The sequence below is a fragment of the Astatotilapia calliptera genome, chromosome 11, assembly GCF_964374335.1.
Source record: "Astatotilapia calliptera chromosome 11, fAstCal68.1, whole genome shotgun sequence".
Classification (NCBI taxonomy): domain Eukaryota; kingdom Metazoa; phylum Chordata; class Actinopteri; order Cichliformes; family Cichlidae; genus Astatotilapia; species Astatotilapia calliptera.
The window spans coordinates 26617326-26634632 of record NC_137432.1 but is presented as its reverse complement, the minus strand read 5'-3'; the positions used below and the strand labels follow the sequence as shown (position 1 = coordinate 26634632).

At 40.0% G+C, this 17307-nt stretch overlaps 1 protein-coding gene across 1 annotated transcript in view; it reads right to left on the bottom strand.

Annotated features, from left to right (window-relative positions):
* tmem145 (transmembrane protein 145) overlaps window positions 1-17307 on the bottom strand; it is a 39526-nt gene that overhangs the window by 4626 nt on the left and 17593 nt on the right. The window contains exons 4-11 of the mRNA XM_026184683.2: window positions 16178-16264; window positions 15431-15532; window positions 7867-7951; window positions 7201-7272; window positions 4393-4461; window positions 3691-3771; window positions 3288-3366; window positions 1725-1818 (exon numbers count right to left, since the gene is read on the bottom strand). Of these exons, the coding sequence (XP_026040468.1) occupies window positions 1725-1818; window positions 3288-3366; window positions 3691-3771; window positions 4393-4461; window positions 7201-7272; window positions 7867-7951; window positions 15431-15532; window positions 16178-16264 (669 nt within the window). The remainder of the gene's footprint in view (window positions 1-1724; window positions 1819-3287; window positions 3367-3690; window positions 3772-4392; window positions 4462-7200; window positions 7273-7866; window positions 7952-15430; window positions 15533-16177; window positions 16265-17307) is intronic.

Below are 17307 nucleotides of genomic sequence, written 5' to 3'. Positions count from 1 at the left end.
TGTTATTAATTCATAAGCTCATCGAAGCTGGAACCTAGAGAGGCATAAGAATTAATGAGTGGAGGCTGATTACAAAGTCTAACGTCCCTGTCAAGGAAAACTCTAAAGGTTCTTGATCTGAGCTCGAGTACATTATATGCACTGGCATAAGGAACCATAAATGTTGTGGTTGCACTTGGGAACTGTCTGGTTGTTTCTGTCAAGATAGAAAATTTGTAACTCATCAATGAATTTCAGCATTTTGTTTTTACAATCAACTTGATGCATTTTCATAATTAGTAATGTATCAATGTAATGAATAACTTGACAGGAAAAGCCATTACGGCCCACGCTGATCTATGGGCCCAACTCTTCTATGAATATTTATGAGATTATTAAAAAAGCCAAAGACAGCAATAACACAAGTGCAGATGCTGTGTCGAGTTTAGGTGTGTGAGAAATCTTGTACCCAATCATCCCAGATATAATTCAGACGCTGTTTTCATGTCACACCTGAAGGGCAAAGGGATCGGAAAGTTTTCGTATTTGAACTGAAAGCTTTGATCGCCACCGTTCACAGGACTGGCACTAAAGGATATTTTCAGTCTTGATTATTCTTTCAGTTATTCCCCCATTGAAGCAATCAATCTTGCTTTAATTAATATATCCGTACAAAAGACAACTATTTCATTCTATCCACTGAAGACTTCAAAACCAAAGCATTATAAAAAGCATGAAATTCACACATTTGACAAGGTGAAACCAGAAAATGCTTGGTATTAAATCATTATTAGCATAATTATTAATTCATTTTGACTCTGGAGCTATAGTTGAATTAGCAAATTAATCAATATTCAATTAATTTAGAACAATTTTCTATCCATCCATACATTTTCCTTCAACTTTCTCCAATTCGGGGTCTCCCGGGGCCTGAAGTTTATCCCAGATGTCAGAGTGAGAGGCAAAGTACAGCCTCAACAGGTGCCCAGTCTATCACAGGGCCTGACCACAATTTTGATAATTAATATTTATCTATTCAGTCACCACATAGTAAACAGACTGTGCAAAAAAATGAATATAAGATCCCCACCTATATAACAAATCGTGACCGAACAGGCTCAGGCTTAAGTAAATAACATCAACAATATTCTCACACGTAGCCCTCAAATATGTATTTGTATAGCAATCTTTTGAAAACTAAAAATGAATCACACATGTTTATGGTCATACTGTATCAGCATCATTAACAATTAAGATTATTTTTTTCATTACTGAGCATTTTACAGCTTCACAGGGGTGAAGATGTGCTAATGTTTAGCAGGATTAAGATTTCGCTTACTATCTTAGTTAAATGTCCTAGTCTGCTCAAACTAATTGGCGATTAAAACAAGAACACAGCTGATGCTCCAGTACAGTTTCGCAGGCATTTTGTTACCAAAGAATTATTGGACAAATTAAAACAATAAGAACTTCAGAGTTATGCCAGTCGACTGCATGGCGTTCAAATTTTGCCAACAATCCACACTATAGCTGCCAAGCTACTTCCCTGCACACCTACTCACATTATCACAAGCCTGTCAATCTTACATAGTGGAAAAAGTCAGCATGATTATTTCTGGGCACAGTAACTGGCTCTAAAAGTATGATGCTATACTGCTGGCTAGAAATATATGTATAGATAAAATCGATATTAAAAATAAACTTCCAGTCCCTTCCAGCAGTGTTGGTGATTGTGTAAACAGTACCTCCGCCTCATAGATGAAGAGGATGACGTAGGTGATTGTGTAAACCGTCATGTAGATGCTCAGTTTCACAGACCCACTGTGACTGATCCTCGCCCTGTGATATGCAAGGATAAACACAGGGTCAGAGGTTGCACACAAGTTGGAGGAAGATAAGAAGAAAATACAATGACACACTTTAAGAGACACAAAGGAAAGCTAAGATACAAAACACACACACACACACACACACACACACAGACGCGCACACACACACACACACACACACGCACACACACACACACACACAGAAAGACACAAAATCCTGCATTTGCTTCTTTACACTCAAGCAGACAGCTTAATCAAAAAACAGCTATTCAGAACTACACAGCACAAAGATATGTGAGCATTAAACTCTCTGCTATTTATATATTTAAAACAGCTGCAGGCTTATGGATGGAGCAAAAACAGAAATTAATGCTTCTCTATTTGTAGCTGTCAACAAATAAGCATTTCAGCGTTAAGCCTTCATCAGCATTTCAAAGATCTTTTTGCACAGCTAATTCATCATTACGCTCAACCAAAAAAGAAAAGAAAAAAGAAATCAAAGTTGTTGAGTAGTTATCTGCAAATTGTCAACTAGTTAAACGCTGCAGATAAATAGCTCTGCCTCATGCTTAGCCGTGAAGCAGTTCGTTTTATTCACTGGGGTTTTAAGAGAGTTTAATACGTCTAGAAATCTTCTGAACCCAGAGGAGGATCTAATCCTAGAGTCAAAAAAGCCAGCTTAAAAATTTTGCAAGCTAAGTTTTTGCTGTGAGTTCTGTATGAAAAAAGAGATTTAGTTTGTGCCAAGCCAAAGCAAAACCAATCTTCAAACTTTGACACATGTTTAGATGATGACTTGCCAGAAAAATAAAATCAAGATTCTAAAAAATACCTTATAAACAGAGGTGATTTGTAAAAAAGCAAGATCGTATAGCTGCATGACTTTTTCTTCGCACATAAAGCTAACTCAGAAACTGATGTCAAATTAAAAACTGGCACGTTTCTCCCATTTGATAACTGGAGTTTGAATCCAGCATTCGAAAACAGGCAAGACCAATGACAGTTGGATGAGCAGGGCATTTGTCCAGTCATGTGGAAGATGGATAAATGCTGACATTCCAGTGAAGAAAAGCACTCTTAAATAATCCATTGTGCTGTCTAACTGCCTGTCCCAAGCAAATGTCTGCTAACTCTTGCCAGAAACTAGTGAGCAAACAAAAAACCTGTCAGCCGGCTCTGCGAGCCAAAGGTAATGCTTCAGCATCAGAAAGTTCACACCATAACATCATTTATCCATGACATCCCTTCACACACATCAGGCGCTCGCCCACATTATTAGACGCAGCATCCTAACTGACTTTTTGACTCCTGTCACCCGGCATCATCAAGTCATCATGGTGACGGTAAGTGCTGACAGTGAGTGACATTCTCAGCATAAAAATACCTACAAAATGTGACAGGCTTGTATAAACAGACACACACGCGCACAACACTGCAGTGTAGTGAGATAATACATGTACACACAGACAAAGCGCCCACCTGGTGACAGTGAAACCTTTGCCCAACAATATGAGCATCAGAAGGAACACCAAGAAACTGACGGAGAACAGTAATTTCCCTGGAGATGGTCACAGAGGTGGAGGGAGAGACAGAAAATGAGAGAGAGGAGACAGAAGGGGTAATTAGGTTGTGGTTTCCGAATCTGAGATATCAGAGGGGAACGATAAAATCAGGTCACCGCACACATTTTTGCTCGCGCACACAGTCACATACAATCACACCCAATCCAGCCCGTGCACGCTGAACCACCTATTACATTTCTTCAGCTGCACACGCACCCATCAGCATCCTATCATTCATTCTGCTCAGGCAGTGAGCGATTTTCCAGTGCAGAGTTAGTGTCAGTCATTGAGTCAGTGATCGATGCAGGAGAGGAACTCACCAAGTATTTTGAGGCTGCCATTGCCAACTCCTTCTCTAGCATACAGGCCCCAGTAGACACAATGGAACAGCAGGCTGAGCACTGCCAAGTGGAAAGGATGCAGGGAGGAGAGAAATTAAAAAAAAAAAAAAAAAAAAAAAAAAAACACCAGAAGGAAGAAAAGAGGGAAAAGAGATGGGTGAGCAGGCGTTACAGAAGAGGAGAAAAGGCATTAAGAGGAAGAGATGTGGGAGTTAAGAAAATACACAGAACAAAGGTGACAGGCAGATGATAATGAGGGAGGAGAGAAGGGAAGCAAGACAGAAAAAAAGAAGGAATTTATAAAAGGAGCAAAATCCTTGAGAGAAGTGGGAGGAGAGGGTGAAAGCGAATTCAGGGGTGGCACGAGAATCGAGAAGGGATTTAGACAGAGGACAAGCAGGCAAGAAAGAAGAAAGTGAGATAAGGGGGTGAAGAAAAAGAAGAGGACAGGATGAGGAGAGCGGGGAGGGGGTTCATCAGTAACAGCATGCTCCACTAAACACTGTAACACAGGGCGACTGTTTGCAGTAGGTCCTATTCAGAGGCTAATAAGTGCGATAATATCTGTGCTCTTGAAGTGGGGATTAAGGTGTGAGATGCTGCAACCGTGCAAGAGGCTCAGTCATCTCGAGTGTGTGTGTTCTGTCAGTGTGCGTGTCTGTTCAGGACAGAAGCTCTCACCTTCCACACCTGCTGCCGTCATAAACATTTTGTAGGTTGTGTGAAGAAGCTGTCTTCCCTTCAGATTGTCTACAGGTAAAAAAATAAATAAATAAATAAAATAACAAGAGATAAAGGTGACAGAGGTGTGTGTGCTGGGGGAAAGATAAAAAGGATGAGGATACACTGACAGATGGCGAAGGAGAGCAGGAGAGGTACAGAGACTGGGAGGCAGAAGAAAAGAGCAAGAACAAGGGAACGGGCCAGATAAATGGGCGGGAGCGATCATTAGTATGCATCCATCTCATGATGCACATCTCCAGATGACGCCTTATACATCTTCTCTGTTCACGGCACATAATCCGAGAGGAAATATTCTTAATGCGTATTTAAGCAGCCTATTTTACTACCAAAACACTCCGGCAAACAGCAGTGGCCTAGGGGGAAAATTTATAGAGAGAAGAAGGGTCATAAACGATCACACTCTTTTAGCTTTCCTGTATTACAGCAGGCTTAGCCAGCCAAGTGTTGCTGAATCCTCCTGGGAATTTTGCGGGTGCTCTAATGATATTTTTTAAAGAGACAAAAACTTCCAAAAAATTTCATATTCATTTACAGCCCTTTGAAGCTTTTGCAAACACTGTTGTTGCGCTTTCCCCCCCTCTCTGCGAGTGCGCGTCTCTCGAGTTTTCTGTTCCTGTTTTTTAAAACAGAGACACGTTGCTGTAGTATGTATAGAATGTGGTGATAATAAAGCAAGGCCTCCCCTAAAGAACAAAGCCTTAATCTCAATGACAGGACATGCTGCTCCAAAATCTCCATGTGTGGTTCAGTATTAATGCTGCATACAGATGTGCAAGTTACCCATCCCACGTTTCCTTTTTACCCTCATCGTCTTTTGGACTGTGTGCCGTTAACAAGTGCCCTCTCCTCTGTACTCTAACGGACAAAGCGTCCATGAATTCTAAAAAGATATTACATTTTTGATTATTCAGACTTGAAAACAGTTTCCATTTCTCCTCAGTCAGCCTTTAATGAGCTGAGCCCAGAGAAGCTAAGGCATTTCTGGATCTTGTTTACAAGTGCTTTTTTCCTGCGTAGTAGTATTGCAACTTGCATTTTATGGATGCAGCAACAAACAGTGCTCAGAAGTGTTTCTGAGAGCATGCAGTGATTTCCACTAGAGACTCAAGTGGAGCAGGGGGATTAATCCAAAGAGAACTGAAACCGACAGTCAGAACCTCTAATCGACGTAATCTTGCCCACGTTGGTTATTTCTGAGTTTGTTTCGTTTTTCTTGTTGCTTTTTTCGAACTCTGTTAATACTCCAGCCGGTATTTACAGTCCCCTTTAAAACAGTACTCAGAGCGTCGTCACGTGAGCCCGCCCCGTCCAGCCTGCGCCATGGTAACATCATGGAGGAAAAACTCAAACACCGAGCCCACTGTGCAACTCGAGCAGCTTGTGCCAAATAAAAAAATCTACATCTGTTGTGTGGACACATTTTTGGCTTTAGTAAAGGCAACATCAAAAGAGGAAGAAAAAAAACTGCAGGAAAAATAGTTTCAGCGACCAAAGGTAAAACAGCCAATCTGTTACAACAGTGTGTGTATGTGTAGATTCGACTAAGGTTTTTTTTTTTAAGACATTACACAACTTTTCGAAGTATTTTTTACCCTGTTTCAATTTTTTGAAGTTTATTTCTGTCAACAAATTTCAGATAGGACTACATACTTAAAAACACACATATTTACCCATTTCAAAATTTGAGATCTTTTCTTTTTCTTGTTCTTTTTTGTTGTCATTTTTAGTCAAATAAAGGGTGAAATCCTTGCGTTCTGTTTGGTTATATGGCTTTTCTTCTATGTTCATAAGGACAATGACACAATTTTGTGTCTCTATACTAAAAATTACATATAGAATTGACTGCAATTGCTAAACAGTTAATGCATTACTTTTGTTAAAATCCTTGTATTAAAGCTAAAAGTCAATTCAGCCACATCTTGACTGTTTAATTTAAAATCCTCTGAAGATTTTCAGAATGAAGTCAATCTCAAGACCCAGCGTCAGTAAGGACCCCAATAAAGATGTCAGAAAAAGCATTCACATGGGAAAAACCAAACAAAACACATGCATCAGTTTGTTCACAGCTGGACAAAAAGTGAGAGTTAACAGCGCTAACAGAAAAATCTCACCAGAACTTAATTTAGTAGGCAGACTTAAAAATATAAATCTGACTCTCAGTGCTGTGAAAGATTGTGCGATTCAACCTTCCATTCTTAATCTGAAGCGTGCCTCATTGGGTCCAAAGATCATTAAATGGATGCTTAATTGTGATCGTCTAGAGAAGCAAACTACAGATTAGGTGCAATACAAGTGATTCTGCCCCCTTGCCAGTTTATAAAAAGGAAGATATGCATATGATAGCACAGAAACGCCCGACGTGAAGAAAGCAGGGGATTTTGCCAGGAGCTGTTGTTCTCAGTTGCTTCAGGGTTATTTCAGCTTTGACCTTTACGTGACAAACTCGCTTCAGTAACCTTAAGGCTGCAGCTACCTTCTCCACTCAACCGTTCACCTTTACTTGAAAACCAAGGCTCGCTATCACCGTCTCCTCTTTCCTGCTTCCCTGATGCTCGTGTTCAGTCTCAGCCCAAAATGAAAACGGCACAGGCTCCACCTTTACTTATCTGAACAAACACGAGAACTTACTCCCATCCCATCAAGAAACCATGTAGATTTTATAATAGATCTGACACAAAAATTGCATTTCTGGGGGGCTTTGAATTCCTATTACATTAAAAGAGTGAAATAAAAGGCAGTACTTACAAGCAAAGTAGCAGGAGAGAAGGAACACCATGGAGAAGATGATCAGGAACGTGATGTCTGTTTCCAAGATGCCTGTGAAAGGAGGAAGAAAAATTCAAGAAAACTTGTGATAAAAGGAGAACATTTGAGGAGAAAGAATGAAATAGAAATATGAAAGAAGGCAAATGTACAAGATACACAGTGGGTTTAGATACAAAGGAAGAAGGAGTAAATAAGGTGTACAAAGTGTTCAGATCAATAAAAGAAAGTAGAACGTATGAGGGAAAGACAGATAATTTACAAGGGACAATAAATCCAAAGAGCAGGGTGCTTGATCCATATCAAGCACCCTGCTCTTTGGATTCTCATTTGATCCTATAGCCATATATTGGATTAAATGAGAAAAAGTGAGAGGCAGTTACAGTAGAGCAAGAGTGTGAGAGATCGGAGGAAACATTAGTGATGTAGGAATAATTAATTTAGATGCTACGTTGGCCCTCTTTTATTCTTTTCATCCCTTCCTCTCAGTTTATCTAGCATCATTAATTCATTCAGCCATCCCTTCATTATTGTCATTTGTGTAATTTGTTCAGTTGAAGGTGCTTTATTGGCCGTGCTAAGTGGTGTAGGCTTGTGCCATCAGCGATTCATTCCATAATCTCTCACTTTCAGTCTAATCACACTTACCAAACTCGTCAGCAGAGAAATGCTGCGTCCAGAAAGACTGGCCATTGGTCAGTTTCATCTCATACTCCAGCTGCAGGCCATCTCCCTGCAAGACATAAGAGAGCAGCAGAAGTGGACAGTGGATGGTTAGCAGATTTGTACAAAATATTAATGCACTATGTTTATCTATGATCTTCATAAAAATTAATTTGGGTGATATTTTTGCTTTTACAAATGGTCACTCAAGGCTGGCTCAAAAAAAGCAAATCCACTCCCACAGACCAAATTACTTTAGAGGGGAAGTAAACATGTTTACAGCTAGTTCCGAAAAATGATTTTGGTCTCTATAGCTATTTTTTACCCTGTATGCAACCATACAGGGTGGGTGAATTTTTCATAACTTACCCATTTAAAGTTATGCATTATTAGGGGCATGGGCATTTCGAGTGACATTAGCCGGCTGTTAGACATCCATTTGGCTAATTCAACTCCTTGACCGTTTTTGTGTACTTGGGCCCTTGTGAAGCATTTTTAATGACAAATTATTTAGCTTTCTTTGCAGCTAATTGTATCAAGAACTTGCCCAAGAAGTTTAGGTGAGTCATATTGTGGCCTTTTATTTGTATGCATTGTTTGTTACTGAACCTAGCTAACCAACTTGCTAACATTAGCTGGAAGCTTTCTCCTCCAAATATGGCTCCAAAGAATAATAATGTTAGGCTAATGAGTGATATCATTATAACTACCAAATACAGTTAATGGTTGCATTGTTGTAAATTATAGATTAGGAGCAGCTCCCTTTCTTGTATGCGCACCACATACACTGTCGCAGTCAAATATTTATCCACAAGCTCACGGGGTTAAGCAGGTGATCCATATGCTTCAAGGCTATTACAGAGGCCTTAGTTCGGTTCCACCGTGTGCCATTTGCTATTTACTTTGCCCCGCTCTCCCACCTTTCCTGTTTACTCTCAAATGTCTGTCATAATTAAAGTCTTAGAAACCCGAAATATATATATTTAAATACATGCATATTTAGAGCCACATGCTGGTGTGCCATTACCATGGAGGCTTTTCACTGTGAAGATAAAAACAAAGTATGTGAAAGTAAATTATGCGGGACCACCACGAAAAGGTTCATGAACACAAACTTATTCCAGCACTTAAATCAACATTGGTTTTTTGAAAGAGGTTACAAAGGAAAACTGGACAAAGCCATCCAGAGCTCAGGAGCCAGCCACAAGCCTGCAGCCTCAGTGTGAACAAAGAATCAAAGCAGATACTAGGAAAATTATAGAGATGAGCGAAAAAAGGGTCAACATCCTGGTGAAGTTACGCATATATTGGAAAGTGTTGTTAAGTACCTGACAGTTGTTTTGTTATATAAATGTGTTGCACCTGCTTTTGTTTGGTAAGGTGAAAAATATGTCAGGTAAAGGTGGGTGTCCAGTAATTCGTTTTCAGTTAATTATCTGTGCCTCGTTCCAGTAGCAGAGCGATTTATTTTCAGTTGATTAAGTGACGTTTCTGTAACCTTCTCCAGTTTGGGGGAAATTGTGAATTTTAATTATTTCTTTTATTATGAAAATTATATTTTGTATTTATTTATTTATTTTTTGGTTGCATATACTGCAAGTCATTGTTCCCAGAAAGAAAATCGGAGTTCTGCAAAAAATCGACAGAGGAATTGGACTCGACTAAGAAAATGGCAATTGGTGCATATCTGGTAATTTACTATGAGGAGACAGGTATGGTATACCTGATTACAACTGAATGCATTGAATGCAACTGTGTCATTTAGTCATTCTTCGAGCTGGCCTCGGCGCACCTCAGGATCCTCCAGGTGTACGGAAAAAGTTGATGGGTAAAGAAAAGGGAATCTGGACTGTTCTGCCGACACTGTGCTGCAAATCCAGAGATGCTCAAATTACAGGAAAGATGAAAAGATCATAGCCATAGCAACAGCTTTCTCTTGCTTAAGTCTGAGTATTCTTGGTCTCAATTATTAATACTGTGATTTTAATTATTTGTTAAGCTCAATATCTTCAAATGTTGATCTGATATAACTGCCTGACAGTGCAGTGGTATGAAAGCTATCACAAAGAGAGAATATTTATTTTTATTTAAGTCAGGAGAAACATCACAAAGAAAACTAGCATGCCCCTGTGGCAAGCCAATATTGGATTAATGTGAATGTTTACTTGTCAGTTCTCAACACAAAAAGCATCAAATTGAAATGAATTTGGGAGGTGAGAAAAAAGACGTATGGGGAGCAAGAACAAGAGAAAGTGCACAAAGATGGGTTGACAATCAGAGCACAGAGAGCTCATTTCACAGACGTAAGTTCAAAGCCGATGGAGTTCGCGCTTGTTGCTTGAGCGAGGGACCAGAGAGGGAGGGGGAGAGAAAAGACTTTGATTTCATTTGGCAGCCTGAGACTCCATCTCACTCCCTCTATCAAAAAAGGGCGAGAAGCGTGGAGCGTGCACTGCCACAAAATCAATACAGACACAAAGAGCAAGGAGACAGAGATAAGGAGAGTGATAGATGTGGAGAGAGAAAGTTTAAAATACAGGTAGAGAGAAAGAGAGGTTGAGGAAACAAGAAAATGCAAAAAGGGAGAGAGAGAAATAGATGCACGGGAAAGAGGGGAGATGAGGGAAGAAGTGGCACTTCACTGCAGGACTTCTCTCCACAGGGTTCACAGATGAGTTTAGGGTTGCTGGGTGGTTTCTGGTGTAAAAGGCACCCACTTTCGACGTACCGCACTGATGTATCGCACACTGAAGGTGTTCTCACCCAACATCAAAACAGTCTGATACAACTTGTGATCCCTTAAGCTGCAGATAACAATATTTTCAAAGGATGTCTGAGTCTTTTGAGAGAGTGTGCCTCTGGAACGTAAATGTTCGGGTAGCGTTTGAGTGCAACAAACCCTTTTTTCTCCAAAAATTGTGTTTGCACAGTCAGTTTTATGTGTGAGTATAAAGATGTATCCTTTTCAAAAATGTCTCCAAGGTTCTTCAAAGTAATACCGGAGGCCAAGGTAATGCCATCCAGAATGGGTTTTTAAAAATACAGTAACTTCAGTTTAGTGTGAATTTAGAATTAGAACATTTCAAGTCATCTAGGCTTTAATTTAATTGGGACTTGATAGTAGTTAATCTGCAATGCAGATTTAAATATTACTTGCAGAGCAGTGGAAATGTATGCAACATTTTCAATGAATGTTACTTGAGCAAGGCATGGATGATGTCATACACACTGGCCCAAGAATAGAACCCTGTAAAACTCTAAGACTATCTTTTGTGTGTCATTTACGTGAATAAAACAATTCATCATCAGATAATCATGACTCCAACCAGCACTGCTGTTTTTCCTCTGATGTAAAATGTTGGTAATGCTGGATGCTGCACTCAGACAAGCACAGACACAAGTTCATGGTCCAGATCATTAGTAGCATTCACTAAACTCTTTTTGTGGTATGATGATCTCAATATCATGACCTATACTCTCAAAAAACCTCACTTTTCAAATGAGAGTTGACTTATTTCTTACAAGAAATAAAGGGAAGGTGGGATAAGACCCCTTAGCCTGGTAATATTGAAGTTAATTAACAGAAAGACTTTTTTGAACATTTGTCCATGTCCAACATACAATCAGTCAAGATCAGATGGTTTCTAAAGCTGCTTTATTTGATGATCGATCCGTGACATCTTTGGGGAGAAATCCCGATTTGTAGTCCCTGTTTGCCTCCAATAAACCCAAACCACTGTAGCAATATTATAGCATCTACTTGGGTAATTCCCTGACTAAAGTCAGCTTAGCCCTGATGACTATGATTATTTAAGCATCATTTGCTTCTCTAAAGCTACAGAGGCCATTAAACATCTGCTTTCACAAGCTTGTAGCACTGAGCATGACCAGTAAATTCAAGTGGTTATTAAAATTTAGGTGAAATCTCCCATAATGCTGAAATTGCAGCCATTCTTCTAGGAAGGCCTGCCACAGGATTTTATAACCTGACCGCAGCAGGGGATTTTCTCACAGCCAGGTACTGAAGTATCAGTGAGGTCAGGCATGGATGTCGGGAGATAAGACCTGACTCGCAGTTGGTGCTACAACTCATACTGAAATTGCCAGACGGTCAGAGAAATGCTTCAACAACAAACTCAGATTAACAGATTAAGATTTCCTTTTATAGATCTAAGGAGCAGAGCCCAGACCATGATAAGCACCTTCAGGCCAAAAGTACACTCCTGTATCAGTGTAGGACAAAACACAGAAATATACTGTATCATGGCTGCAAAATCCTTTACGCTTTTAAAATAGAAAAACATGCAAACCCTTTAAAAAGTTCCCTGCCAGAGTCACTGCTCCATGACCCTTTATGGTGGCGATTTATCATATGAATGAAATTTTTAAATTGCAGTGAAGAAGAAGGTGACAGATGGGTAAAATAGCAGACGAGATTTTTTGTTAGGTTTCTTCAGCGAGGGATCCTGTCCACATATTTTTTAATCTATACAATGTAAAATAACATAATGTAATTTATATTTAGGTGTTGGCATCACCTTGCACTTTCAGGAATTGTGATGACCGTGAGCTGATAGTTGATGAAAAAAGTAATTAGCACCTAATCGTTCAGGTAAATGTTAGTTGCAGCTCACACACAGATGGTGCATACACTGTGTACTGTAGGAACATGTTACTAGAATCACAGTTTTAACTGTTGCACTCTGTGTTCACACCAGAACTACTACTACATTCTACAAATCACAAAGTCTGATTTTTTTTATATGGGTAAATATATCTCCCAGAAGACTCATAACACTGTCAGCTAATCCTGTTATTTTTTTGTTGTTGTTATTTATTACACTGAACAAGCGCAATGTTTCATGTTCAAACTGGCTCCCCGTCTAGAACAGGAGAACCTGGACAAAATACAGTAGCTGTGATTTGTCGCTCGGCCAAGCTGACAGCTGCAAAGTTCTGGCCGTTTCTTTAACCCCTGCCTCTTTACAGCCAAGCTAATTTCAGTTCTTTCTTGGTTCACTGCTGAAGTAATTTTGCTTCATTAGCAGTAGTTCTGCTTGGAATAATAAAGAAAAAGTTGATTACAGCAATTCAAAGCCTTCTACATCTTCACTTGTGTTTGAAAGTACACAATAATGCTCCGACAACAGTTGCTCGTACAAATGCAAGTAATTATTCTGCATTTGCTCTGTTTTCTCTTCACTTTCTATTGATGGTACCCAATTAGTTACATGACAAGTTTTATTAATATACCAACTTTTCAAAACAGTCTAATGACAACAGTATAATAACAACGATTTTTTTTTGTAAAGCTTTGTAAAAGTTTTGATGTTATGAATCATCATGTGAAATTCTGGGATGACTTCAAGTTTATTTATTAATGTCTTTTTTTTTTTCCTCCCCTGATGAAATAATAATTATTTGCAGCCTTGAGGTTTCCTGCTATAATTAATCAAGTGAAATTGCTTGGAAATGTTAAATAAAGACCAGCCTCACATTTTACCAGTTTATGCTGGCAAGGGAATTGAGAACAGACGTCCTCTTGTTTTAAGGACTTAGGAGCTGATTTGGATTTAGACCCACTTCCACAGGTAAAGAGTGAGATGGAAAGTACACGAAACAAAAAAAGAGCCGGATAAGAGAGAAACAGGAACAAAGTGGGAAACAGGGAGTAGCAGATAAAAGTGAGGGTGCTGGGGAAAATGCATTAAATGAGCGAGAGGCAAAAAAAGAAATGAGACCAGTGAGATTGCAAGATGGAGAGGAGAAACACAATTAGGCACAGGCTGACAGAGAGGAACAGGAGATGCAGGAGTAAATAGATATGAAATGGCGTGGAGCGCGTCACAGCTTGGTGACAGAGTTGAAAGAGAGACACAGCTAAAGATTGTGAGCGACAGAGGTAAGAAAGATGAAGAGGTGTGGAAGCAAAACGGAAGCGAGAACGCAAGCCGTGAGAGACGAGGGGTGGAAATTGGCTGCGGGACGTAGCATGCATATTTCCCCAGGAGTGGAGGCGAGCCTTTATTCTCAAGTCCAACAGCATTAGGCAGCGTGTCTTTCAGCGGATGCTGGCGTGACACTAAACCATACTCTCCAGGAAGCATCCATTCTAATCATATCCCTCTTCAGCTAGGGCTCTCAAGTGGCAGCACAAAAACAACCCTACGTACCCCTCCCCCAAAAAATACAAGGCCAGGAATGCTCACACACAATTACACACAGAATCGGAGCATGACATGCTCGCGTACAGGTGAGTGTGCCATTGATAGGCAGGCATGCTGGGGTACACCTTCAGCAGATATTTAACACTTTCTCTTACCTGCATTCTAAAAAATAAAAAGAAAGAAAGAAACAACAACAACAAAAAACACAGCTATCACTGGGATTTGTCCTTGACTGAAGGAGGATATACGGTATCATCACTGAGCTATCATCAGCCAGGCTCACAATTTTTGGACAGGGTGCCCCAGCCTAGACTCGTATCAACAAACAACACACCACAGCTAGCACTTTGGTCATTTTCTCCCGGCACACCATTACCACAACACCAATCCCATTATAAAGCAACACAATGCATCAATGTCCCCAAAGCGAGCCAGTCAGCTACAGCGGAGGCCTCACAAGGCATGTTTAACTCAGTTGAAGCAGACGGCTGCATACTCAGAGTCTCTGTGCTTTGATGCAGAAAGTGTAGCAGTATGAAGGGAGAGATAAGACACTTCAGAGTGTCAGGCGGAAATCCAGAGACAGATACACAGATAAAGGATCGGTTGTAACATCTGAGGAGATGAATTTAGGGGTGTCTGTGTGGCATTTTACACACAAATCTTTAACGTAACATGTGGCATAATCCTTATCTGAAGACCAGTTTCTAAATGTTTGTAAGAGTATCTGTCTAACTGGGTTAGGAGCTTGAATAAGTACTCTAAATCACTGGATTATAATTCTTTTTTCCCCTATTTAGATATTTTTACTTCCACTATTTAAAGTCTAGCCTGGTGCAAAATGCCCAAATGGGTAAGCATACACTGGGACAGAAATTATGCTCACGTTGATTTAAAATTTATTGGGAAGCAGCACAAAAAAGTAGCCTTAAAATATCCAATATTTCACAGAGCCCTCCTCGGGGTGTGCTGGATGTATTTTTGCCTGAGCTTTCCTATTTTAATATCTGATTCAGCTGTTTGCACCAGAAATGTATGAGCTTTCTGCCGGAATGTGCAAAAAAAAAAAAAAAAGCATTTAAATCAATTTATTGGTATCTAAGACAAGAATATAACTCCCTGCTTCCTCAGTGTCTAGAGGGGGGGGCTAGAGCAGACGATGACGTGGAGGGTGATGGCAGTAATGACGCGCGTTTGTCTTAGAATACAAACAGAATCACACAGTGACCACAGGAGTGGGTTTGTGAGCTCTCTCTGTGTTTTTCCATTTAAAAAGGTGTTGCGTCATCACGGCATTGTCTGGTGGTGAACCTGCTCTTTCTAAAGAAAACCAGGGCAGCAGGGTCAGGGAAGGCTGCGGAGGGTCAGAGGTCAGTGCTTACCCCGCACTTGCTGAGAGCGATATACCACCATCGCTCCCTCACCGAGCGGAAGCTGCGGCCACCCACGCAGCTCAGGACCTCCTCGTTTCCATCCCCTTCCACCTGGGAGGGGAAAAAATGCACGTATTATTATCCAGAAATGCAGCACATTTTGCCTCACAGAGACACTGAGCTGTCATAGTAGATTTTGGAGCCTGAAATATCAAGATACAAACATATTTCACACCCCAGCGTAGCCTGAAATGTGGCAACAAGATCCAGTAACCGCAACAACAACAGAGTCATGCTGTTAGTCACACATTCTAAAGTAATACACCACTTTGTGTTGCTTGGTTAAAAAAAAAAAAAAAAGTGTGAAGAAAGATCTTTGGGAACCTTTGTTTGATTGAGATGCATCATTACCAGAGGAAAAATGTAAATAAGTAAAACGTTATGCAAACACATTACTCGCCTTTAGCTCTCACTCCCTCTCGGTTTACTGATTTGCTCTCTTACTTTACAGAAGAGTATACAATAGGAACGAAAAAAATATGCTCAACTGTCGGATGATAAAAGGAGAAAACATCATACTCTGTAAAGGACACACATGCTGTTCAAGACAGCAAGCTCAGTGGTCAACTTCAAATACAGAAAAGCATCCCTGCACTGGATTTCCAAAGATTTGCTTTGTTTCTCGCTTAGGGACAAGATGCTGTAGAGTGCAACTGTGCGTGTATATATAAATCTGTGTTTGTGTGATGCTCTTACCACACAGCCTGACCAGGTGTAGCGTGTGGTGAGGTTGATGACCTGGTTGTTTTCAGGCCTCAGCACGGCTTCCTTCTGGTAGCAGTTCTGACATCAGCGGACACAGAAATATCAAAACAAGTTTTTAAAGCCTCCACGAAGTGCTTTTCAGTAAACCTCAGGACAAGATGTACCCACAGTTGTTGGGCTCCCAGAGAGATATTTCTCCGTGCACAGAATTCATGGTGATTTTAGTTGAAATCTGATTGAAAACGTGCTTCTGATCTGTTTGAATGCTGCAAATAAAACTGATGTTTTCTGACTCTTCTGCAGTGGATTTCTGTTCCCTGTCTGACTGTTTGACATTAATGTTAAAAGCTGTGTGACGTATAAGAGCCGCAGTGTTTGATTTAGAGAATCTGACACGAGAAACTGACTGAAAGCTGAGAAATGATGTGCTGTTTGTAAGTGCACTGAAAATATCTCAACATGATGTCTGTGTGTCACAAGATGTCAGGGAGAAGAAGAATACACCACCAACCAAATTACTTTAGTGCACCAGCCAAGAAATGCACTGTATTTGGGTCATTTTTTTTTTTTTTTGGCTGTTCTAAACCATTTTAGCACGGATTTTTCCAATATGCCGCAAAACACTTCATAACCTAAATAACTGTTACATTTCCAACTCTGAAATTCGCCCTGGTTTAAAAAACACTAGAAACTTATAAAAAAACAGAAGGTTAATTTCCACACATGCTGCTGGACCACAAGGCTTTTACAGAAGACAGATGTAAAATTATATACTGACAGAGGGTAAATCAAAGGTCAAAAAGTACTTTAAAACTGACCACTTTTCATCATCAAAGCGACAAACACATTTCCTACAGTAGATATACCTTCACTCTCGTCACACAGCTTAACTTACGAAGAAAATTACAGCAGCATTTAATAGGATCATTAAAAAAAACAGTTTAATATAGGGCTGTTCGATATAACGATATATATCAGATGACGATAAAAACGTCTATCGTTTCATTTTACGCTATCGTTTGTTTCGTGGTGTCGCAAAATAAACTGTTTACGACAATATTTTTTTCATGGTTTTGATGGTCACTGTAGTGGCTATATTAATTTCTTAAACTTCTCTCTTT